Source organism: Hemiscyllium ocellatum, chromosome 1, assembly GCF_020745735.1.
Source record: "Hemiscyllium ocellatum isolate sHemOce1 chromosome 1, sHemOce1.pat.X.cur, whole genome shotgun sequence".
Lineage (NCBI taxonomy): Eukaryota > Metazoa > Chordata > Chondrichthyes > Orectolobiformes > Hemiscylliidae > Hemiscyllium > Hemiscyllium ocellatum.
This window is the reverse complement of record NC_083401.1, coordinates 37930546-37957440: the sequence shown is the minus strand read 5'-3', so window position 1 is coordinate 37957440 and position 26895 is coordinate 37930546. Positions and strand designations below refer to the sequence as shown.

At 42.0% G+C, this 26895-nt stretch overlaps 1 protein-coding gene across 1 annotated transcript in view; it reads left to right on the top strand.

The window, feature by feature from the left end:
- LOC132818151 (lipoxygenase homology domain-containing protein 1-like) overlaps positions 1-26895 on the top strand; it is a 216951-nt gene that overhangs the window by 149603 nt on the left and 40453 nt on the right. The window contains exons 28-36 of the mRNA XM_060828922.1: positions 6441-6601; positions 7332-7626; positions 10648-10799; positions 14993-15126; positions 17739-17887; positions 19617-19721; positions 20660-20788; positions 22848-23012; positions 26410-26591. Coding sequence (XP_060684905.1) covers positions 6441-6601; positions 7332-7626; positions 10648-10799; positions 14993-15126; positions 17739-17887; positions 19617-19721; positions 20660-20788; positions 22848-23012; positions 26410-26591 — 1472 coding nt within the window. The remainder of the gene's footprint in view (positions 1-6440; positions 6602-7331; positions 7627-10647; positions 10800-14992; positions 15127-17738; positions 17888-19616; positions 19722-20659; positions 20789-22847; positions 23013-26409; positions 26592-26895) is intronic.

Here is a 26895-nt window from a genome sequence, read left to right as displayed (position 1 = left end):
TCTCAACTTCCTTCTCTCCAATGAAAACAGCCTCAGTTCCCTTAGCATTTCCACTTAAGACCTTCCTTCCATACCAGGCAACATCCTAGTAAATCTCCTCTGAACTCTTTCCAAAACTTCCACATCTTACCTCTCATGCAGTGACCACACAACTGCACACAATACTCCAGGTGCGACCTTACCAGTATCTTGTACAGCTGAAGCATGACCTCTTGGCTCCGAAACTTAATCCCGCTACCAATAAACACCAACACACCATATGCCTTCTTAACAACCCCATCACGTAGGTGGCAACGTTTAGGGATTAATGCACCAGGACACCGAGATCTCTCTGTTCATCTACACTGCCAAGAAGTTTACCATTAGCCCAGTACTCTGCATTCCTGTTACTTCTTCTGAAGTGAACCACCTCACACTTTTCCATATTAAGCTCCATTTGCCACTTCTCAGCCCAGCTTTGCATTCTTATCTATGTCCCTCCTTAACCTACAACATCTTCCGGCACTATCCACAACTCTGCCTTCCTTAGTACCATCTGCAAATTTACTAACCCATCCTTCTATGCTCCACATCCAGATCATTTATAAAAATGACAAACAGCAGTGAACCCAAAACAGAGCCTTGCGGCACACCACTGATAACTGAGTTCCAGGATGAACATTTCTCATCAACCACCACCCTCTGCCTGCTTCCAGGAGGCCAATTTCTGATCCACACCACTCAATCACCTTCAATTCCGAAACTTCTGATTTTGTGGAATAGCCTACCATGTAGAACCTTATCAATTGCCTTACTGAAGTCCATATACATCACATCAACCGCCTTACCTTCATCCACTTGTTTTGTCACCTTCTCAAAGAACTCAATAAGGTTGGTGAGGCATGACCTACCCTTCATAAATCCATGTTGACTATCCCTAATCAAAAAGTATTCTTTTCCAGATGATTATAAATCCTATCTCTTATAACCTTTTCCAACACCTTACCCACAACCAAAGTAAGGCTCACTGATCTATAATTACCAGGGCTGTCCCAACTCCCCTTCTTAAACAAGGGAACAACATTTGCTGTCTTCCACCCTTCTGGCACTACTCCTGTCGACAATGATAACAAAGATCGAAGCCAAAGGCTCTGCAATCTCCTCCCTAGCTTCCCAGAGAATCCGAGGATAAATCCCATCCAGCCCAGAAGTCTTAACTATTTCAGATCTTCCAAAACTGTTAAAACATCCTCTTTGTCAACCTCAATCCCATCTAATCTAGTAGCCTGTATCTCCGTATGCTCATTAACATTGCCCTTTCCCAATGTGAATACATGAAAAGTACTCATTAAGCGCTTTCCCATGTCCTCAGATTCCACACAGAACTTTCCACTCCTATCTTTGATTGGCCTTAATCTTACTGTAGTCATTCTTGTATTCCTGATATTCCAAAAAAAAGGCCTTAGGGTTTTCCTTGATCCTATCTGCCAACAATGTCTCATGTCCCTTCCTGGCTTTACTTAGCCCTCTCTTTAGATTTTTTCTGGCTAACTTATAACTCTCTTCCCCTTCATGCCTCATCCTCACATAAGCCTTCTTCTTCCTCTTGAAAGAGCTTCAACCTCTTTAGTAAACCATGGGCTCCCTCTCTCGACAACTACCTCCTTGCCTAATAGGTATATATTTATCAAAGACCGCAGTAGCTGTTCTTTGAATAAATGTTCAATTCTGAACTGTTCAATATTCCCCGGTCTTATACTCTCAAAGCATCTGATTGTGTTATTGGCTTTTAAGATTGTCAATATACTAAATTCAAACTGGATTGGAGTTTGGTATTTTTCAGGGTATAGTTTAAACTGATTGGCCTAATTCAAATAAGTTTTGTTGTTTCCAAGCAACCAGCTAATTGAGTTGTTTAACCAATTGTTACATTATATTTCTTTTCAGAACATTTGGTTCTGTCAGGTAGTTCTGTTGCTTTTAACTTTCTTAAAGATACAGTACACCCACATCTTCATAACAACTATATATAAATCCTCACATTAAAGTGGGTGAGATTGGTGAATTACACATGCAAATTGTCATGAGCAATTATGACACGATGGTTATAACAGAGAATTTGCTCCAGGAAGTCTGGGACTGTGTGATAAATATTTCTGCTTACAAGGTGTTTAGGTAAGATAGGAAAGGAAGAAAATGGGTGGCAATATTGGTTAATGAAAGTAATTGCAGTGCTGTAGAAAGAGTTAGCCCCTAAGAGTTCAAGAGCAAAATTGAATTGGTTAGAATTAGGGAACTAAAAAAATGCAGTTTCATTGCTCAGTGTAGTCTATAGGCCACCTATAAATGGGAACAACATAAAGGAATAAATCTACAAGGAAATTATAAAGATGCAAACACTGTTTTCTGACCAAGAGCTTGGAAAGCCTCTTTGCCCCCTTGTAAATACAGGATGTTGCTTCTTCTTATCACCTCCCGCACCAAGACTTATTGTGTAGTACTTGACATCCTTGGAGCCCTCTCTCTCTCTCTCACGCCCATGATAAATTTCACTATTTCTTCAGTCAGGTTAATTTCCTGCATTGCTCCCACACCAGCTCCAGCCACAGAGCACCTCCACTTTAACACTGCAGATTGACTTTAATTAGTACCAACAAGTTATGGTTTTGTGATGCACTGCTGATGCATGCAGTTAATGAGTAGCACTGACCACACACAGCAATCATCCAGGTGACCAGCAGGAAGGTGGTTTGATTCCACTTATTTATTGTCAGGTGTATCTTGTTAGAAAGTACCTTGAAAAGTGTTGCTTAGTGTCACCACTCTCCGGCCCCATCTTAAAACACAGAAAAATAGACCAAAACATAGACTTTAAAGGCAGAAGAAGAAGTAATGAAAATGTCCAACTTCACAAGTGTGTGAGTTGAATTACATTGAGCTGTCAGGAGTTAACAATCATGTAATTATAATCCCCTTGCCTGTTTCTGTGGGTTATCCATTAGCAGTGCTGCTCTCTGGCTATCAACACAGCTAGTACTATTTAAAAATATAGGAGCAGGAGTTGGACATTCATCCCCTCAGTAAGATCACGGCCGATCTGTGGTCTAATTCCATATGCCTGCCTTGGACCCATATCTCTTACTTGATAAAAATTGTCTATCTCAGATTTAAATTTAACAATTGAATTACTATGGACTGCTGCTTTAGGAAGAGAGTTCCAAACCTCCATTACATGTGTAGAAATGCTTTGTGACATCTCTCCTGAATGATCTGACCATAATTCTTAGACTATGTCTCTGGTTCTAAAATCTTTAAACAATGGAAATAGTTTATGTTTATCTACCAGTTATCTACCTGTTAATATCCTGAAGACCTCAGTTAGATCACACCCTGACCTTCTAAATTCTAGTGAATAAAGGCCAAATTTTTCTAACTCCTCCTCACAATTTAACTCCTGAAGTCCAGATATCGTCCTTGTAAACCTGTGTTGAACGTTCTCAAGGACCAACACATACTTCCTAAGCTGTGGTGCCCAGATTTGCTCAGATCCTTAAGCTCCAGCATTTCATTAGCCTTCTCAACTATTTTCTGCACCTGTTTGTGGCATTTAAAGAGCTATACACCTGAACCCCCAAATCTTATTGGACACCCACTTTATTGAATTTTATGCCTTCCAAAACGTAGAATAAGACTCTATCCTTTCTCAGTCCAAAATGGATAACCTCACAGTTACTTATATTAAAATCCATCTGCCACAGCTTTTTCCCATCCACCTAAGCTATCAACACCCTGTTATAATTATTTTGCATAAGTGTTTACTGTGGAGAAGGAAATGGAAGTTATAGAATGTGGGGGAATAAATAGCAACATCTTGAAAAATGTTCATTCTACAGGGGAAGTGGTGCTGGATGTCTGAAAACTCGTAAAGGTGGATAAATTTCCCAGTACCTGATCAACATGGCTTAATTATGCCTCACTATCTTGATTGAGTTTTTTGAAGAAATAACAAAGAAGATTGATGAGGGTAAATAAGATATATATGGATTTCAGTAAGGCATTCAACAAAGTTCCTCACAGTAGACTTATTAGCAAGGTTAGATCACGTGGAATTCAGGGATAACTAGACATTTGGATACAGAACTGGCTCAAAGGTAGGAGACTGGAGGCCTGTGACCAGCAATGTGCCACAAGGATCAGTGCTGGGTCCACTGCTTTTCATTATTTATATAACTGATTTGGATGTGAACATAGGAAATGTGGTTAGTAAGTTCGCAGATACCACTACAATTGGAGGTTTTAGTTGACAGCGAATAAAGTTACTTCAAAGTACAGATGGGCCAATGGGCTGAGGAATGGCAGATGGACTTTAATTTAGATAAATGTGAGGTGCTGCATTTTGGAAAGGCAAATTAGGGAGCAAGACCTATACACTTAATGGCAAGGTCCTGGGGAGTGTTGCTGAACAAAAAGGCGTTGAGTGCGGGTTTATAGTTCCTTGGAAGTGGAGTCACAGTTAGGCAGGATAGTGAAGAAGGTGTTTTGTATGTTTGCTTTTATTGGTCAGTGCATTGAGTGTAGGAGTTGGGAGGTCATGTTGCAGCTGTACAGGACATTGTTTTGGTCACTTTTGGAGCATTGAGTGCAATTCTGGTCTCCCTGCTTTAGGAAGGAGGTTGTGAAACTTGAACGGGTTCAGAAAATTTACAGTAATGTTGTCAGGGTTGGAGTGTTTGAGCGATAGGGAGAGGCTGAATAGGCTGGGACTATTCCCTGCAGTGTCGGAGGTTGAAGGATGACCTTCCAGAGCTTTGTAAATGATGAGGGTCATGGAAAGGATAAATAGGCAAGGTCTTTTCCCTGGGGTGGTGAAGTCCAAAACAAGTGGTCATGGGTTTGAGGTAAGTGGGAAGATATAAAAGGAACCTAAAGGGCAACCTTTTCATGTAGAGGGTGGTACGTGTATGGACTAAGCTGCCAGAGAAGTGGTGGAGATTGATATTATTACAACAATTAAAATGCATCTGGATGGGTATATGAATAGGAAGGGTTTAGAGGGATGTGTGCCAAATGCTGGCAAATGGGATTAAATTTATATCGGATATCTGGTCAGTATGGACAAGTTGGACCAAAGAGTCTGTTTCCGTGCTGTATATCTGTATGACAATGCTGCCTATGATGGCAAAATTTGAATATTTGACTTTTTACACCATTATATAAGTAATTGATGTATCTTGTAAATAATTGAGGCACCAACACAGATCCTCACAAGACACCACTCACCATGTCCTGCCAATTTGAGTCTCTGTTTCCTGCCACTCAACCAGTTTCCCATCTGCATTCCCTCAATTCCATGAACTTCTTTCCTTAGCTAACAGTCCCTTGTGTGGGACTTTTTCAAAAGCCTTCTGGAAATCTGTATAAACACTGTCCGTCATCTTACCTCTGGACACTACTTCAGTCACCTCTTCAAAAAACACCATGAGTTTTGACAGGCATGACCTTCCCTTCATGAATCCATGCATTTGAACAGTTCTAGAGACCACCTCTCCACTACCTTTTATGAAATGATATTCCAGCCATTGATTGCTCTTTGAATGATGAGGGGCTTATGGACATTAACTTACCTTTAGCTAATTAATATCTTTGGCTTTTTACCTACATAATTTAGTTTGATATAATACTCCAGGTTAAACTTTTCTATTCCATTTTGAAGCCGATATCCAAATGAGGGTCTTCTATCATTCAGCCTCTGTAAGGCTGGTGAGTCTTCTAATCTTTCCTCAAACGCCAATCATCTGGAAGCAGGAATCAGCCACATTGCTTTGCTCTTCCTAGGCTTCCCATCTTTGAAGAATCCTTTTGACTTTACTGATTCTAAAGCACAGCTGCAACAACTGATGGTACTTTGGCCTCTGGATAGAAAATGTTTTATGTACTTGCTTTTTTGTGGAACTCTAGTGGTGTTACCTTGTTGCCTGAACGAAAGAGGTCTGTGCACTGTCTCACCTTACCTGATGCCTGCCAATTTTTGACCACTTCCTTCCAACGTGCAAAGCTACCTGATGGTAAATTTCTGATCCTTTAGGTGGAGTGGGAATACACTGTCAAAGGGAATGTGAAAACATTATGAGCCCGCAGCATTCCAACTCTAGTTTTCAAAACATCAACAGCAGATGGTAAGAGCAGGAGCATCTCTTGGTCAGTGTACTAGCTGCAACCCAACAACTTCATCCTATGAAAAGACTTAATCCACACATTCCTGCCATGAGCAAATTACATCCACTTTCCGAGGGACAGCAACACACACACACTACCACACAATCCCAGTCCACTTGACTTTCCAGTGCAGGTCACTGCAGGAGCAATGAATTTACCCTCAGTTAGGCACTTTGCCATTGGCTATCGAGTTGTGCACCTACATCTTTGTGTATCTCACTTCCATTTCCTGTGTCTTTGACCAGTGATCAATTACGAAGTAGCAGTACGCACAGGAGATGTCACTGGAGCTGGCACTGATGCCAAAGTCTTCATCCAGATATATGGAGAGCTTGGAAAGACAGAAGTAGTCCGCCTTCGAAGTCGGTCAGACAACTTTGTGCGAGGAGCGACAGAGATGTTTAAGGTAGGCTTGGATGAAGATTAATTGAAGGAGGGGCACTGGAGAATGCAGCATTTGAAGGATAAATGGAGACTGAGATGGGTGATCATACAAAAAGATGAAAGCAAGAAGGCTTTATGGCAAACCAGGCATGGAGCTCAGCTCTGTATCAAACAAAAGTGGCCTTGTTGTACATGATTGAGATTGAAATGAGTGACCAGCAAGTAAGAGAGATAATGTTGGGAGCATGAGTTGTAGCAGAATTCAAAAATAATGGCTTCAATCTCTTTGAAGAGATTTTCACTCACTTATGTCTCTATATGAGATACACCAGGTGGCCAAGTAAGTGGGGAAATGTGACATGGACCTGGAAAAAGTGGAAACTGTTGAACTGGATATGAAGATCATCCCAGGGTGGCAATAAGAGTTTGCAGTAGCTAAGTGAGGCAGTGAGATGGAGTGCAACCAATATGTACAGGGGTAGATTCCAATCGATGCCCCTCCCTCTGATACCAGGGTTTCACACAGCGAGGACTTCAGCTAGCTATGCCAGCACACAGATAATTGGTGAGCTGGTATCAATTGTACTTATACTATCCATCACCATTAAGAAAAAACAAAGAGCAGTAAAAGCTGTGTTTGCAGTGAGCTGGTTTTACCTGGTATGTACACCTCTTCACACTCAGATTATCTAAAGTGTAGAGTAACTCAGACTTGGCGCTCTCACTGAAACAGCTGATTCTCATGGACACAGGTTGAGGCCCGGAATGTTGGCAGGTTGATCAAGCTCCGAATTGGTCATGATGGAAGTGGCTTAGCTCCAGGCTGGTTCCTGGAGTCAGTCACAATCAATCGACTAAACTTCAGGGTCGTGGAGGATGACAAGAAGAAGAAGAAAAAGAAGAAGAAGGTTGAGAAGGATGCTGATGGCCTGCAAGAAGAGGTGGTGGAGACCTACACCTTCAACTGTCAGCGCTGGCTTGCCAGAGATGAGGGAGACAGAGAGCTCGTGGTGGAGCTCTTGCCAGAGGAATACGATGACCTGGAAGGTGAGTTAGGGAAAATAGTACCCAGTGGGCAAACTTAATACCTTGACACCCTCTCTTTGGGTACTTCCACAAAAATAACATAATTTCACAATTTGTTTAGCGTTTCAAATTAATAAATGACATTAGTCATAAACATGGCATGGTAATTAAGTGACAGGCTAAACATTAAATTAATCACTCAGCCAAACCAAAGTCACAATAACTAAACAAAAATGTTTGTCAACCAGTATTCCAGTACACAATTCAAACTTTGTACGTCTCTGTTGTTGTGTCGTTTTCACTTACCATTGAATGTTGACGAAATCAACAAAAAGACATCCCAAGCAAAACACTGATCAAAGTTATCAGCCCAAATTCAATGTTCACACATTGTTTCCATTGCACGAAGTATAACGATGTGAAAACTCCCTTGCCAGACTTAAAAATTGGTTGTCATGAGAGAGTAGGACAGGCAAAAAGACAGGCTACACAACAGAGAGTGAAAGCAGACATAAAACACTGGAATTACCTGAGATTAATTAACTTTTATTCCCAAAATATATAGCCTGCGCATACTTTTCTGCCTGAACTTCTTTCACTTTTTTTTAATCTTGTATGTTTTAACTTAACACTCTCCTGACCTTGGCATTCACTCCCCATTCCTCACTGACCATCATCTAATACTAGTCCTGTGTGCTAATGTGGCCACTTGCTCAATTTTAATAGGGAAATAAACTCAGTTCGCAAGTTCCATGTACTTTTCCTCTATGAATGAGTGCATGTTCCTTTTATGCAATGAGAGAGCTTTCAGAGCACTACAAGTAACAGAAAATACAGTTCTGTAGAAATTGAATATGGCCCATTTTCATATGAATACCAACAAAGTGGCTCACAAAATTGAATGTTAGCATTGATTCCAACACTTTGGGAGCAATCCTAGCATCTGCTATACTTCCTATTGAAGCTCTCCCGTGTCAAATTTGGTGAGTTTGCGGCTTGAGGTAAATTGGAACAGGAGGGAAGGATAATAGAAGGGAGGCCACTCCTGGCTAGTACCAGATGGCCCATATTAAAATGTTTCTTTTTAAATTGTACTCACTCCATTTGGCAATCATTATTGAAGATTCCTGAGTGGCGTGGGAAACCCACTGACACTTTGCAATTTTGGCTGCTCATTTCCATATCAGGGCAATTCGGGTGAATAATAATTCAAGGAGGAGATTGCTGATTCATTGGCACGTGGTCTCCTATTGCAGAGCATTGTCATGGAGAATGTGCCAGTTAATTATAACCGGTAGCTGACTGGCAAACTTTGTTTAATTTTAAACAAGCAGATTGACTCAGAATGGTCAAGACATTGCCATGAGAAGTGAACTAGAGAATGGCCGTCTCCAGTTTTGTTGCACAGAAGTTTGCAGTTTGTGTACATGTTCTTTATAGACAGAAAGAACAAAGCTTTGTGTGTTAACATAGATAGCTTCAAATACACACAAGTTTGCTAGGCTGTGAGCCTGACTGACAATCCTAAATTGGTTGTCAGCATAATTCCTCACACACTCAGCACTGTGTAGCAACGACTGTCAAATTGTGGAGTTGCATCAATCATTGGTTACTGGTGTGAATCTTGCAAGCACAGGCTGATTGGATATAGTTCAGTGGTTGCAAACAGCTGAAAGGATATGTTGCTTGATGAAATCTGCCAGTCTTTGGAATGGATGGCCTGCATAGTAGTGTAACTGGCATTGAAAGTCAAATACCATATTACTCATTTATCTGATAAATAGAACTTTTGTTTGGTTTGACAGTAGTATCCTATTAGTGTCCAACACCGTTTACTTTGCTACTACATAGTAGCAATGTCCAAAAGCTGGCTTTACCTGTTTCTTATTACTCAGGGCAATGCCTTCACTAATCAGAGTCAGCCATCCAAATTTAAAATCTAAAGAAACCTTGACAGTTAACTGTCAGTCACCACTAACAGGTGCGTTCTCAGTGGCAATGTCTCGAACAATCAGACTCCATTTGACAACCAATCAGTATTCTCCTTGCAGCATAATTGTTGTTTTCATTTTATTTTGGCTTTTTGTTGCACACATTCTAAAGGGCACAAGACACAAAACATCAATAAATGTGTCTTTTTTCAGTAAAACCCAAGTTCTGTATGACCCCGTTATTTAAAAATTAGTTGCTGATTTCTGTTTTATATGAAGTATTAAGGCTTCAGGACATCAGACAAGCAACAGGGAATGTAAATTGATTTTAAAACATGCCATACCTGAGGAAGCTCTACACTGTATCCAACTTGTTCTGTACTTAACCTCGGCATTCTTATTGATGGAAAACAAGACCTTCTGACAGCCTTCAGCACCAGGGGCTTTAGGGTGGATTACAAGAACATTCTGTGTTGGAAGCCTTTTTCTTCTTCTGAGATTCTATTCATGTATGATGAGGGTGGAGTGTCTACTCCTTAAACCCCACAATATCTCACCTCTCAGGTGATACCGTGATACATTAGGTCCTGTCCCTCCAGAAAACCCAACTTGTACCAAAAGTCCTGAGGATTTTCATCTTCACATGAGGCCTTATTCTTTCCAGACTCATTTTGTACACAGGCTGCCCAGTTCTTCCATTAGTCTCCATCTCAAACTCAACTGGAGTGAATCTGATCCCTTTACTATATCCCCTATCATTGTGAGCCAAGTGCCTAAAGGTTGGTCCAATATTGATAGAAATTCTGGTCACTAATTTAAAGTGAAGATCCTGTTGGGAAACAAACAGATTTGAGCAAAATGTCGATATTACATCTCATGAGATGGTACTTTTCATTGACATTAGTAGAGAGTAACAGTGTGCAGGTGTCAATCCAACATTGTATCTGATTCCAAGAGGTTTCTGAAAGCCAACTTCAGATAGAATTACCCCTTCAGAGCAACAAACATTTTTTTGAAAGATTAAATGATTAGAATTGCATTGTCACAACAATTTTGCAAAATGCAACCAGGGATATCAACAATGTTTGCTTCATGACTGTCCCATTTGCAGAAAACTCATACACAGTTCACGTAATTACTGGAAATGTCATGGGTGCAGGAACAGATGCCAATGTCTTCATTAACATCTATGGTGAGACAACAGACACTGGAGAACGTAGCCTGAAGATGTCAAACCATCTCAACAAGTTTGAAAGAGGACAGGTACATTACAGTTGTTGAACTGAGGTGTGGATGTGAGGGAGGTTTTGCATTGATCATAGTAATTGTTCAATGAATAAAAGTGTGATGTAGTATGCATTAGAAATATTAGACCAGGCTGGTCCTAGATCTAATTTTGAGTTAGTTCAAAAAGAACTAATTTAGCCATGACAGCCATAGGCATCACACAACTGGCGTCAGACTTCTTTGCTGAGAGTTCCACTATCCAACAACCTTTACTTGTAAAGTGTATGGTTGGACATTATGTGAGAACGCATATGTTTAGCTACTGACATATGCTAGCTACTACTGCACAATATAGCTGGATATTCAGGTAGTCCACTACAGCCTGTGCCTCTGCAAGAATCAAGTTCAGACTAATTAACTCTGCTTACATAGGCTGTTTGAGTTTCTGAATGAATGTCTGCATCCAACCCTCCTGTTTCAGATAGTGGATATATTGGTTGTAACTTTATCACTGGATTCTGGAGAGGTACCAGTGATTTGGAAAACTGCTAAAGTGACACCCGCATTCAAAAAGGTAGGGCAGCCAGAAGTGGATAACTGTAGGTGGATTAGTCTAATACCTAATACATGGAAAAGTACTGGAATCAATTATTAAGGAAGTAACAGCAGAACATTTGGAAAATCATAATCAAATCCAGCAGAGTCAGCATGGCTTCATGAAAGGGAAACAGTGTTTGACTAATTTATTAGAGTTTTTCAAGAAAGTCTCAACCAGACTGGATAGAGGGGAACCTGTAGTTGGATCCCAGAAGGCATTCATTCAACAAGGCATCTTACAAGACATTAAATCATTAGATTAGAGCCCACAATTTTGGAGGTAATATATTGGTGTGGATAGAGAATTGACTAATGGGCAAAAAACAACAGTGGGGATAAGGTGTTCTTTTTCATGTTGGTGATCTGTGACTAATAGGGTTCCGCAGGGATCAGTGCTGGTACTGCAACTGTTTGCAATGTGTCTTGATGACTTGGAGGAAGGAAATTAATGTACTGTAGCCAGATTTGCAGATGACCTAAAAAAAAGTGGAAATTAAGTCTGAGAGGGATACAAAAAGTTTACAGAGAGAGATTGATAGTTTAAGTAAGTAAGCAAAAAATTGTCAAACAGAGTAAAATGTGGGAAAATACAAAGTTGTTCATTTTGGAAGGGAGAGGAAAAGAACATAATATTATTTAAATGGAGAATAACTGCAGAAAGCTGCAATACTAAATGACTTGGCCATACTTGTGCATAGAAGGCCAGCACACAGGTGCAGCAGGTAATCAGGAATGACTTTTGTTTCAAGGGATTTGGAACATAAGAGTAGGGAAATCTTATTGCAACTATAGGAAGTGCTGGTGAGACCACATCTGGAGTACTGGGAGTAGTTTGGTCCCTTTATTGAAGGAAAGATATCTTGACATTGGACATAGTTAGATTAGATTAGATTAGATTAGATTAGATTACTTACAGTGTGGAAACAGGCCCTTTGGCCCAACAAGTCCACACCGACCCACCGAAGCGCAACCCACCCATACCCCTACATTTACCCCTTACCTAACACTACGGGCAATTTAGCATGGCCAATTCACCTGACCCGCACATCTTTGTGACTGTGGGAGGAAACCGGAGCACCCGGAGGAAACCCACGCAGACACGGGGAAAACGTGCAAACTCCACACAGTCAGTCGCCTGAGTCGGGAATTGAACCCGGGTCTCAGGCGCTGTGAGTGCTAACCACTGTGCCACCGTGCTGCCCACAGTGCCACCGTGCCGCCCACACTATCCATTCACTAGGATACTTGGCATAGGTCGAACAAAGGCTAAACAGGTTAGGGCTCTACTCACTGGAGTTTAGAAGAATGAGAGGTGATCTCATTGAAACATATAGGATTCTTAAGGAGTTTGACAAGGTGAATGCTGAGAGGATGGTTCCCCTCTAGAACTAGAGGAATTTCCTCTCTGAGTGTTTTTTAATTCATCATGTGATGAGGACATTGCTGGCTAGGCCAATACTTATGCCCAGAGGGCAGTTAAGAGTCAACCACATTGTTGTGGGTATGGAGTCACATGTAGGCCAGACCAGGTAAGGATGGCAGTTTCCTTTCCTAAAGGACATTAGTGAATCAACAGTCGATTCATAATTGTCATTAGAGTAGTGTAGCTTTTTGTTTGTCATTTCTATCATATACAACTGATACAGTAAAAACGGAGACAATGTTCCTCCAGGATCAAGGCTGCTACATGGACAGCACAAACTACACAACCGTACACGGCATTAAGTGCATAAGGAGTGCAAAACACACAGGTTACAGTGTAACAGAGGAATGATAAATAATAGACATTCTTCTAACAGGAATTCAAAGTCGTGCAAAGAATTTCAGATGGAAAAGAGTCTGATTATACTGTGTTAAGGAGCCTGATGGCTTGGGGGAAGAAACTGTTGCACAGTCTGACTGTGAGAGACCGAATGATGATAAATGGCATCATTTGTTGAGCAGTTTGGCCGATACGCAAACTGCAGGATGTCCAGTGAGGTGGGCAGCAGGGTCTTAATGTGCTTTATCACAAGCCTCTCAGAGCACTTCATGATGATGGGTGTAAATGCAACAGGGTGGTAGTCAACTAGATAAAAACAAGGACTGCAGATGCTGGAAACCAGAGTCTAGAGTAAAGCATAGCAGGTCAAGGCAGCATCCAAGGAGCAGGAAAATCGACGTTTTGGGCAAAAGCCCTTCATCAGGAATAGAGGCAGGGTGCCTGCAGAGTGGAGAGATAAACGAGAGGGGGTGGGGGTGGGGAGAAGGTAGCAAAGAGTACAATGGGTGAATGGGGGTGGGGATGAAGGTCATAGGTCAGAGAGGAGGGTGGAGTGGATAGATGGAAAGGAAGGTAGGCAGGTAGGACAGGTAATGGGGACAGTGCTGAGCTGGAAGTTTGGAACTGGGGTGAGGTGGGGGAAGGGGAAATGAGGAAACGAGGAAACTGGTGAAGTCCACATTGATGCTCTGGGGTTGAAGTGTTCTGAGGCAGATGTCCTTCCTCCAGGCATTGGGTGGTGAGGGAGCAGCAGTGGAAGATGCCCAGGACCTGCATATCCTTGGCAGAGTGGGAAAGGGAGTTGAAATGTTGGGCCACAGGGCAGTGGGGTTGATTGGTGCGGGATTCGCGGAGATGTTCCCTAAAGCGCTCTGCTAGGAGGCGTCCAGTCTCCCCAATGTAGAGGAGATTGCATCAGGAGCAATGGATACAATGAATGATATTAATGGATGTGCAGGTAAAACTTTGATGGATATGGAAGGCTCCTTTGGGGCCTTGGATGGAGGTGAGGGAGGAGGTGTGGGTGCAGGTTTTGCAATTCCTGCAGTAGCAGGGGAGGGTGCCAGGAAGGGAGGGTGGGTTGTAGGGGGCCATGGACCTGACCAGGTAGTCACGCAGGGAACGGTCTTTGCGGAAGGCGGAATTGGGTGGGGAGGGAAATCTATCCCTGATGTTCAAATATATCTCCAGATGTTTAGTCAGTTCAAATTCCATCATCTGCCATTTTGGGATTTGAACCTGGGTATCCTAAATATTAACTGGGTTTCAGGATTAACAGTCTAGCAATAATACCATGAGGCTATCACCTCCCTGAGTCTTTGGAACTCCTTGCTACACAGAACTGTGGAAGCAAAGTCCTTTTGTATACTTAAGGCTGAGATAGATAGACTCTTGGAATCAATGGTTATGGGAAAGTTGTTGTGAGGAATGTCGGATGAGCTATGATCCTGTTGATTGGCGGAGCAGGCTTGAGGGGCTGAATGGCCTACACCTGTTCCTTTTTTAAAATTTTTTTTTCAATTTTATTGTCAGGGCCTTGGAATTGGGACATCAAAAACAACAACTTATATTTGTATAGCACCTTTAACATCATGAAACATTCCAAGCTCCTTTATAAAACAATGTTTGAGACTGACCTAGGAAATAGGGCAAATTGCTAAAAGCTTAGTCAGAGAGTTAGATTTATGGAATATCTTTAAGAAGGAAAGTGAAGTGGAGGAGCATTGAGGCTTAAGGTGGAATTTAAATGAATATATCTATCATGAATGTATCAGGGTTACGGACATGAGGAGGACAGACAAATCTGTCGCCGGATGTTTGAACTTCCTATAATATACGTGCTATTGTCATATTTTGATTTTCAATGTAGGAAGATATATTTTTGATCAAAGCCATTGACCTAGGTGTATTAAGGAAACTACGCATTCGACATGATAATTCGGGAGGAAATGCTGCCTGGTTTCTGGACAGGGTGGAAATTGTTGATGAGAAGGATGAGACTACGTGAGTATCAATGTGTTCAAAGTGTGAGGGTTGGAATTGTAACTATCATATTATATCAGAAACTTTACCTCCATTATACAAACATTTTTCTCCTTTCTATGCCAATATGTTTTTTTCAACTAATTAATGATATATCTGGAACAAAAAATAATCTAATTCTATGTTAATCTGTACACGTAGTTTCTAGAATGTGGTAAGTTTATTGAGAATGTAATATGGGATAGAAGAATGGTTCAAAGCTTTTGAAAATTTTTCTGTAGAATGTAGGAAAACCTACAAGGTCATATCTACTCAACATCTATTATTTGCCATAAAGCATTGAAAGTCAATCCCGTACTGCGGGGATGGAATCCTGTGATGGGGAGAGGATGTCAGATTCAACCTTGAGTCCAATTGGGTTTTTACAAAATAAAGAAAAAGATTTCAGTGTATTTTCCTGGCATTGGTTCACAGGTATCAAGTTTATTTCTTCCATTTCTACATTTTCCATCATGAGATTGAATTCGCTTTTAGAAGGCAAATCATTCCTCAACAACCATACTTAATCCATGTCCTATTGGTTACTTACTGATTTACTAAAGTTTGATGGGTTAATTTTGTGATTTGAACTTTCCATTTATAGCATAGAACATAGAATAAACAGCGTACACAGGCCCTTCGGCCCTCGATGTTGCACTAATCTGTGAACTAATCTAAGCCCATTCCCTCACACTATCCCATCGTCATCCAAGATGTGCTTATCCAAGGATTGATTAAATGCCCCTAATGTGGCTGAGTTAACTACATTGCCAGGCAGGGCATTCCACACCCTTACCATTCTCTGAGTAAAGAACCTGCCTCTGATATCTGTCTTAAATCTATCACCCCTCAGTTTGCAGCTATGCCCCCTCGTACAAGCCGACATCATCATCCTAGAAAAAAGACTCTCACTGTCCACCCTATCTAATCCTCTGATCATTTTGTATATCTCTATTAAATCCCTCTTTAGCTTTCTTCTCTCCAATAAGAACAGACCCAAGCCCCTCAGTGTTTCTTCATATGACTTTCCCTCTAGACCAGGCAACATCCTGGTAAATCTCCTCTGTATCTTTTCCAATGCTTCCACATCCTTCCTGTAATGGGGCGACCAGATCTGTACACAATATTCCACGTGTGGCCACACTAGCATTTTGTACAGTTGCAGTATGACATTACGGCTCCGGAACTCAATCCCTCTACCAATAAAACCTAACACACCGTATGCCTTCTTAACAGTACTATCAAGTTGGATGGCAATTTTCAGGCATCTATGTACATGGACACCAAGATCCCTCTGCACATCCACACTACCAACAATATTTCCATTGACCCAGTGTTCTGCCTTCCTGTTGTTCTTCCCAAAGTGAATCACTTTGCATTTATCTGCATTGAACTCCATTTGCCACCTCTCAGACCAATTCTACAGTTTATCCAAGTCCCCCTGCAACCTGCAATATTTTTCCACACTCTCTACCACTCCACCGACTTTAGTGTCATCTGCAAACTTACTAACCCATCTACTAACCCGTCCAAGTCTTTTATAAAAATGACAAACAGCAGTGGTCCCAAAACAGACCAGACTCCAGGCTGAATATTTTCCATCAACCACTCGCTGCCTTCTTCCAGAAAGCCAGTTTCTAATCCAAACTGCTAAATCACCCTCAATCCCATGCCTCCGCATTTTCTCCGAAAGCCTACCATATGGGTCCTTATCAAAGGTGTTACTGAAGTCCATGTACACTACGTCAACTGCCCTACCCTCATCAACATGCTTGGTCACCTTCTCAAAAAACTCAATGAGGGTTGTGAGACAGGAACTGCCCTTGACGAAACCAGGTTGACTATCTCCAATCAAATTGTTGCTTGCTAGATGATTATAAATCCTATCTCTTATAATCCTTTCCAAAACCCTTCCTACAATAGGCTGACTGGTCTATAATTACCTGGGTCATCTCTACTGCCCTTCTTGAACAAGGGCACAACATTTGCAATCCTCCAGTTCTCGGGTACTAAATCTGTAGACAATGACAATTTAAAGATCTAGGCCAAAGGCTCCGCCATCTCTTCCCAAGCTTCCCGGAGAGACCTCAGATAAATCCCAAATGGCCCAGAGGACTTATCTACGTTCACATCTTCTAGAATTGATTACACCTCCTCCTTACTAACCTCAATCCTTTCTCGTCTAATAGTCCGTACCTCAGTCTTCTCTACAATATTCTCCTGAGTAAAACAGATGAGAAATATTTGTTTGGGACCGCTCCGATTTCCACAGGGTCCACACATTTATTTGATTGATTAAGTGGTTGATTTGTTGTAATGTGTACTGAAGTACAGTGAAAAGTTTTGTTACGAGCAGTATAGGCAGATCATAGTAAGCAAGAATGTACAGATCAGAGATTGTAAATATACTTAGACAGAGGCATATAGGTTACATTGCACAGGGTATGCACTATGCATTAGCATGCATTCGCAAGAACAGCATTATTTGAGGCTAGAGCCCATTCATCCATCTAATAACTTGGAAGTATTATGGGGCATGGGGTTATAAAGACATAGTTATGCAATAGTCATTCACAAATTTGCTGTTTCACCAGGTATTTCTTCCCTTGTGAACGATGGTTAGCTGTTGATGAAGATGATGGCCAGATAGCAAGGGAACTCGTTCCTGTAGATGAGGCATTCCTGAACAAAGGTTCAGACAGAGGCAAACAATCTCAGGCAACACTAGGCCTCGAACAGAAAGGTGAGAAAAGTCATTGAAGAAACAACTCATTTTTTCCAGCCTCGCAAATGATGTGATGTATTTGAGTTGTCCAACCAGAGACATATTTTGTGAGCCAAGATATTTCCTGAAACATTCTGCTGCCTTGTGTCTTGTGATAGGATTCTTAAGGGGCTAGACAGGGAAAATGCTGAGAGGGTATTTCCCCCCCCCCCATGGGTAAGTGTAGGACATGAAGATAACTTAAAATGCGTTTATCTCTCAGCCCCCTTGGCCCATTCTTGATGAAGTGCTTATGCTTGAAACGTTGATCCTCCTGCTCCTCAGATGCTGCCTGACCACTGTGTTTTTCCAGCACCACACTCTCGACTCTGGTCTCCAGTGTATGCAGTCCTCACTTTCTCCTAGCACCTGAAGGCCCAGTCTTAGAATTAAGGAGTGCCAATTGAAGTGGGGTGGAGACAAATTTCCTCTCTCACAGGATTGTGAGTCTTTGTAACTCATTGCCACAGAGATCTGTGAGGCATAGTCCTTGTGTATATTTAAGGCTAGCATAGATAGATTCTTGATTAGTAGGGGGATCAAAGGTTATGGAAAAGGTCAGGAAAGTGGTCATGAAGAATGTTGGATCAACCATGTTCCTATTGAATGGTGGAACTGGGTCGAGGGGCCAAATGGTCCAATCCTGACGCTATTTTTTATGGTTTTGGGTATATTCCCCATTAAGTTTCAGCTGTGGCTCATTGGTGGGCAGAATGCCATGGGTTTAAGCCCCATTTCAGAAGTATAAGTCCGTGGTTGATGCTTTAGTGCATTACTGGGGAGGAGCTGTGGTGTTGCAAAAGCTGGCTTTCAGTGAGATCTTAAATTGACATTAAGAGATTCAAGCAAGAGCAGTGGTTTTCTGCTGATATTAGGCCCAATCTTTATCCCTCAACCACAACCCTAAACAGACTACCTGGTTATTTACATGTGGGAGAGTACCTTGTGCAAATCAACTGCCATACTTTCTGACACTGATTACACTTCAAAAGTACTTAATTGGTGAGGAGGTGCTTTTGGATGTGTTGAGGATGTGAAATGGACATTCTTTCTGTACAAAGTTAAAAATCACACAACACTTAGTGGGCGGCACGGTGGCACAGTGGTTAGCGCTGCTGCCTCACAGCGCCTGAAGACCCGGGTTCAATTCCCGACTCAGGCGACTGACTGTGTGGAGTTTGCACGTTCTCCCTGTGTCTGCGTGGGTTTCCTCCGGGTGCTCCGGTTTCCTCCCACAGTCCAAAGATGTGCGGGTCAGGTGAATTGGCCATGCTAAATTGCCCGTAGTGTTAGGTAAGGGGTAATGTAGGGGTATGGGTGGGTTTCGCTTCGGCGGGTCGGTGTGGACTTGTTGGGCCGAAGGGCCTGTTTCCACACTGTAAGTCTAATCTAATCTAAAAAAAAACCAGGTTATAGTCCAACAGGTTTAATTGGAAGCACACTACCTTTCGGAGCGCCACTTCTTCGTTGCTCCGAAAGCTAGTGCTTCCAATTAAACCTGTTGGACTATAACCTGGTGTTGTGTGATTTTTAACTTTGTGCACCCCAGTCCAACACCAGCATGTCCAAATCATTCTTTCTGTAAGCAGTGTACCTCAATGAAGGTGGTGGAAGGTAACCCAGGCTGGCAAAGCCTGCTTGGTTCTGTAAAGGTGATTGAAGTTTGACACAGCGCAATAAATAACCAGAAATATGTTGTTTCTAACAGCTCAATCCACCACCTACACCGTGAGGGTAAAAACTGGAGAGAAGAAGAATGCAGGGACAGATGCCAATGTGTTCATCACCCTGTTTGGTGAGAAGGATGACACAGGTAAAAAAGCTCATCTTTGATGATGTTTGGAAAACATGTTAAGAAAGAGCCATTGCCAAGTGCTCTGTATTTAGTCCTGGAAGAAGAGTGAGGTGCTGAGCAGAATGAGAATTGACAGAGATGTCTGCCATTCTCCATGTGTTGTGGTAAACAGTTACGGAACTTCTTTGGCAAAAGCTGGTCATATGCCAGCCGGGTGCCCTTTGTAAATGGTACAAGGTACAAGGAGAGAAATTTTAAAAGGGGCCATTAGAAACACAAAGAACTTAACAATGATTGTGAATCTATTTAAATGAGGCACATAATATCATAGTTATAGAGTCATACAACATGAAGTTACAAAAAAGGCTGTACCCAGTTTGGGTAATTGTAGTCTATGTTTTCAGCTTTCTAAAAATGTATATTTCCCTCATTTCATGAGATACGAGCAATGATCCAAGTCCTGAACAGCCCCCATGTGTACCTCTCTCTGGTCAAAAACGTTCGTCCTTGCTACTCCCTGCTTTGTAAGGGATATTTTGTATCCCTTGCTACCTCTTTCATCCCATGGATTTTAAAATGCTAACCTGCCTAATTTGAAGTGTTTTCTCAAAAGCGTTTCAAAGGTTCACATTCTCAGTATCCTTACCTATATGTTCTGTTACCACAAAAAGCTGCCAGGGTGCGATCTGAACTCTCACTCTGTGCATTATTAGTGCAGGTTTTGAAATTACCACAGCACCACCATACCTGACCTCTGCTTGAAGGTGATTGATTACAGTACCCTAAATTATTTAACAATCTGGATGGGTATATGAATAGGAAGGATTTAGAGAGATATGGACCAAGGGCTGGCAAACGGAACTTGATTAATTTAGGATATCTGGTCAGCATGGACCGAAGGGTCTGTTTCCGTGCTGTACATCTCTCTGACTCTAAGTTTCTTTTACTAAATTTAGGAATTGTCAACCTCAAGGCATCGAAAACTTACAAAAATAAGTTTGAGAAAGGAAATATCGATGAATTCACTATCGAGGCTGTGGACATTGGAGCACTGAAAAAAATCCGTATTGGACACGATAATCGCGGTAAGCCCTGAAGTGATGTTACAGAGAGTCAGTGCCATACCGGGATCATTGGAAATTAGGAGCAGGAGCCTGCTATGCTATGCAGAGCAATGCGCAGCCCTCCACTTACTCCGCTCCAACCCTACCCTCACCATTAAACCAGTAGACAAGAGGTGCTTTGACCTCTACATCACCGAAGCCAGGTCCCAACTCACGGCCATCAACTCCTACTGCCCCCTCTACCACAACCTCACCTCACATCACCAAACCATCATCTCCCAGACCATCCACAGCCTCATCACCTCAGGGGACCTCCCATTCACAGTCTCCAATCTCATAGTCCAGGAACCCCACACGGCCCAGTTCTACTTCTTACCCAAAATTCACAAACCTGTCTGCCCCGGTCAACCCATCGTCTCAGCCTACTCTTGTCCCACTAAACTCACCTCCTCATAGCTCAAAACCATCCTGTTTCCGTTGGCCCAGGAGCTCCCCAAATATATTCAGGACACCACCCATGCCCTACACCTCCTCCATGACTTTCGTTTCCCTTGTCCCCCACACCTCATCTTCACCATGGACACCCAGTCCCTGTACACATCCAACCACCATAGCAAAGGCCTGCAAGCCCTCTGTGTCTTCCTCTCCCATTGATCCAACTATACCCCTCCAACGACACTCATTCAATTGGCGGAACCAGTCCTCACCCTCAACATTTTCTCCTTTGAATCAACCCACTTCATACAGACTAAAAGGGTAGCCATAGTCACCTGCATGGGACCCAGCTTTGCCTGCCTCTTCGTCGGATATATGGAACAGCCCATCTTCTGTAGATACATTGGCACCATTCCCCACCTTTTCCTCCGCGACATTGATGATTGTATTGGTGCCACCTTGTGCTCCCACGAGAAGGTGGAACAGTTCATCAACTTCACTAACACCTTCTGCCCTGACCTCAAGTTGATCTGGACCATCTCGGACATCTCCATTCCTTTCCTGGACCTCTCTGTCTCTATTTCCAGTGACCGACTCAACACGGACATCAACTTCAAACCCACCAACTCCCACAGCGACCTGGACTACAATTCCTCCCACCCTACCTCCTGTAAAATCGCAATCCCTTACTCCCAATTCCTCTGCCTCCACCTTCTCTGCTTCCAGGTAGAGCAATTCTACTCCGGACATCCCAGATGGTCTCCTATTTCAAGGACCGCAAATTTCCTTCCCACGTGGTCAACAATGTCCAGCACATCCATGCCGAACAGATATTCCAACCTAATTGAATTCCTTTTGCCAGCATTTGGCCCATATCCCTCTAAACCCTTCCTATTCATATACCCATCCAGATGCCTTTTATATGCTGCAAATACCAGCCTCCACCACTTCCTCTGACAGCTCATTCCTTACCCTCTGTGTGAAAATGTTGCCCCTTAGGACCCTTTTATATCTTTCTCCTCTCACCCTAAACCTATGCCCTCTAGTTCTGGATTCCCCTACCCCAGGGAAAAGACTTTGTCTATTCACCCTATGCATGCCCCACATGATTTTATAAACCTCTACAAGGCCATCCTTCAGCCTCGGACACTCCAAGGAAAATAGCCCCAGCCTATTCAGCCTCTCCCTACAGCCCAATTCCTCCAACCCTGGCAACATCCTTGTAAATTTTTGCTTAACCCTTTCAAGTTTCACAACATTCTTCCAATAGCTGTTGTGATCATAGAATTGTTGCAGTGTAGAAGGAGGCCATTCAGCCCATTGTGTCTACACTGGTAACTTCCTTTAGCCAAAACATAAATACCCAGGATGAAGCATCTGTGAAGTTTCTACATAACTCTCAAGGTACCGAGCAACTATAGAATTTAATTTTTAACATTATCAACCATATAATTATAATTTGCAAGTTGTACATTTCATATGCCGGTTTATGGATCAAACAGGGCTGTTTCCATAAGATATCTTACTTGTTTGTCTCTGTCCATACTTGTCCTTTTGACCTTAATAAACATTTTCTCTTTATGTGTTTAAGTGAAATTCCAGACTTAATAGTTGACTGGTTGACTACTCCTGTGTGTTCTTTTAGGAGGCTGTGCTGGTTGGTTTTTGGATTGGGTAGAAATTGATGCCCCATCACTTGGACAAATACTGCGCTTCCCATGTGGACGTTGGTTGGATAAATCTGAAGATGATGGATACATTGTACGAGACCTCTTCCCTGCAGATCTACAGACTAAAGACTATGTTCCATGTATGTTACATTTTACCAATTGCACTGTTCTTAATATTGACAATACCAGCTATTTCTGTTAGAACAGCACCTAAATTCAACTTGTAAGGAAACAATGAGAAATGTTATGGTCATTTATGATTCTGTATAATGAGAAGTGGTTCTGTCTGTTAGAATTCCATGTGTACTTTGCAAGTCAACTGCCATTTCCAGGGATCTGTGGACCTGTATGCCCAGATCCCTCAGTATGTCAATGCTCCCAACGGTTCTGCCATTTATTGTATAATTTGCACCTGAATTTGACCTCCCAGGATGCATCACCTCTCATTTGTCCAGATTAAACTCTATCTGCCATTACCCTCACACCAGGAATCTCAAATCCCACACTTCTCCCTCTTCTGTGATTTTTATCCTTTCAGTTCATTTTCCCTTTCTGAGGCAGATTGAAACATTCAGCTGCTTTCTGTTCCAACTAACAGATCCTGCTCACTCTCACAGGGGCTGGAAAGAAATTGCTTGGGATGCCACCACAAACTCGGTCCTCTCTGGTTTTTCTCATTCGAGGGATATACAGGGATATACATAACCTGCCAACACACTCAGTACTTGCAATTTAATGTCAACTGCCAGCTGAGATCTCACAAGCTAACCATGTTTTTTTTCTGAACAAGTAATAAGTTTCAAAAACAAGTGTAGGTAGGGCAGCTGGAGTTTTTTGTAGTGACAAGGTGGAAGAGTGCTTTTCAGAATGAAGATCAGCAACTTGCGGTGTTCTGCAGGGATCAGTGCTCAGATCTTTGTTGTTTGTAATATGTAAAAATAATTTGGAGGAAAATGTATTAGGAATCTGATTAGTAAGTTTGCAGCTAACATGAAAATATCAGATAGTGAGGAGGATTGTCAAAGGAAACAGTGGGACATAGATTGTCGATTTTGGCAGAGAAATGGCAGATAGAATTTAGTCTGGACAAATGAGAGGTGATGCATTCTGGGAGATCAGATTCAGGTGCAAATTATACAATAAATGGCAGAACTGTTAGGAGCATTTATACTGAGGGGTCTGGGCATACAGGTCCACAAATACTTGGAAATGGCAACATAGGTGGATATGCTGGTCAAGAAGATATACAGCACCACTTGCCTTCAATGGCTGGGGCATTGAATATATAAGTTGCTAAGTTAAATTATAGCTGTGTAAAAGTTTAGTTCGGTCACATTTGGAATATTACGTGCAGTTCTGGTTCCCACACTACCAGAGGATAATGATGCTTTGGAGAGGGTGCACAGAAGGTTTACCAGGACATTGCCTGGTCTGGAGGGTTTTACTTATGAGGAGAGGTTGGATAAGCTTGGATTGTTTTCACTGGAAAGACAGAGGCTAAGGGACGACCTGATAGAGGTCTACAAAATTATGAGAGCGATAGGTAGGCTGGATAGTTAGAGGCTTTTCCTCAGGGTGGAAAGGTCAACTACAAGAAGGCACAGGTTCAAGGTGAGAGGGGGGAATTTAGGGAAGGAGTGCAGGGAAAGATTTTCACACAGAGGGTGGTGGGTGCCTGGAACACACTGCCAGAGGACGTGGTAAAGGAAGGAACATTAGCAACATTTGATGGACACATGAACAAGCGTGATAGAAATTGTGTTTAGCCCGTAAGTAGTGGGTTTAAATGAGGATTACGAATCAACAGGCTTGGTGGGACAATGGGCCTGTTCCTGTGTCAAATTGTTCTTTGCCCTTTGAGAGCTTGGTTTCTTTGTTCTGAGATAATACTGTTGCTGCTTAAATGGAATGTTGTTTTCAAACTCCTGACTGGATTTTCTGCCTCCTTTGCAGATCTGGAAAGTTGCTGTACATGCCTTGCCATCATGTACTGCACTCCAATTTCCTGCTCCCACACTGGAGTAATGCATATTATACTCGTTCAGTAAAGGGCAGTTATCTTGAAACAATAGCAAATGGTGGAATCCTCCAGTACATGTGCCTTTCCAATGCTAAACAACTGAATACTTGAGAACAGATCAGAGATTATGGTGATAGGCTTCAATGAAGACAAGGGGGAGTAAAGACTTGTAGAGATTAAACAGCAACATGGACCAGTTGAGCTAAGTGGTCTTTTTCTGGGCTGTGATTGCCAAGAGAGACCCTTGTTAGTTGTGGCTCTTCATTTCCATCATTGCTATAGTGACAGAAAAAGCCCAGAATTATTGTTTGCTGCCAGATCTAAGCAATCACTCACAGAACAATAGTAAAGAAACTAAACTTTATGGAAGTACTTGAGTCCTTCTGCTTCCAATGCAGTGGTATTTCCTGGTGGAAGTTGGAGAGACCACTATTGACAGTAACATTGAGGTCAGAGGATTGGTTTGCAGTCAGGAGTGCACCTCCATAATGGGGAAACCATGTGAAGCAGTTGCAAATGATACCGCCTCCCATTGTTTCTAAAATCAAGTAATTTGTGGTGACATACTCACACAGAGAATAGAGGTAACACCACAGCCTAAATGAATTCTTGGAAGAAGACTTTTTTTAAGGTGGAAATAACTTGGATGGTTAGATTTTGGGGGCACTTTGATGTCAAGATTCCCTTTTTGAAAAGGATACTGATGATGTGATTCCTTCTTTGCTGAATAAAACATTGACAAAGTACTTTTTCTTCATGTCCTGGTGTTTTTCCTAATGAGTCCTCCCTAATGAGTTTTGAGAACATTCGTAGCTCAGGTTGGGGTTCAGGATGTAGGTTTGCTTGCTGAGCTGCAAGGTTCATTTCCAGATGTTTCGTTACCCCATTAGATAACATCTTCAGTGGGCCTCAGGCGAAGCAAGCTGAAAATTCCTGCTTTCTATTTATATATTTAGGTTTCCTTTTCTCAAGTGGTGGTAGATGGGTTTGTTGATAGAGTTCAGTTGGAATGTCATGCTTCTAGGAATTCTCATGTGCGTCTTTGTTTGGCTTGTCCTAGGATGGATGTGTTGTCCCAGTCGAAGTGGTGTCCTTCCTTATCTGTATGTAAGGATACTAGTGAGAGAGGGTCATGTCTTTTTGTAGCTAGTTGGTGTATATGTATTCTGGTGGCTAGTTTTCTGCCTGTTTGTCCAATGTAGTGTTTTGTTACAAAAAAGGAACAGGAAATGATTTCACCACAGGAAATAACCACCACAGGAAATGACATTGCCAACCCATAGAAACCCAAACATATAAATAGAAAGCAGGAATTTTCAGCATTGTTTCACCTGAGGCCCACTGAAGATGTCACCTAGTAGGTAACAAAATGTCTGGAAATGAACCTTGCAGCTCAGCAAGTAAACCTATATCCAAAGTCCTTGCTAAAGAAATACATCTTTCTAAATTTGAATTTTAAGTTCTGCAGTATGAAAGCACAACATCTGAACCTATGCTTTTCTACATTTCTATTGCAGTTGTTCCATATGAGATCACTGTTTACACCTCTGACATTTATGGAGCTGGTACTGATGCTGATGTCTTCATCGTCCTTTATGGAAGGGATGGCGCTTGTACCCATCAGAAGTCGTTATGTCTTAACAAGCGGGAGCGAAAGATGTGCTTTGAAAGAGGCGCTGTAAATAAGTTTGTTGTAGAGGTGCGCACGTATTTTAAAATTAATTTAAATCACATTGTTTAGTTTAAAATTTGCGTTCATTATGACTAGTGGTATTATTGATATTGACCAGAACTATCCAATCAATTTTCGCTATTATCCAAATTCAAAACTGAAAGAACTGTGGATTCTGGAAATCAGAAACAAAAACAGAAATTGCTGGAAAAGCTCAGCAGGTCTGGCAGCATCTGCGGAGAGAAATCAGAGTTAATGTTTCAGGTCCAGTGACCCTTTCTGTACTTAATATCCTAATTGATTACTGTAAGATACTTGAGAGACTGGGGGA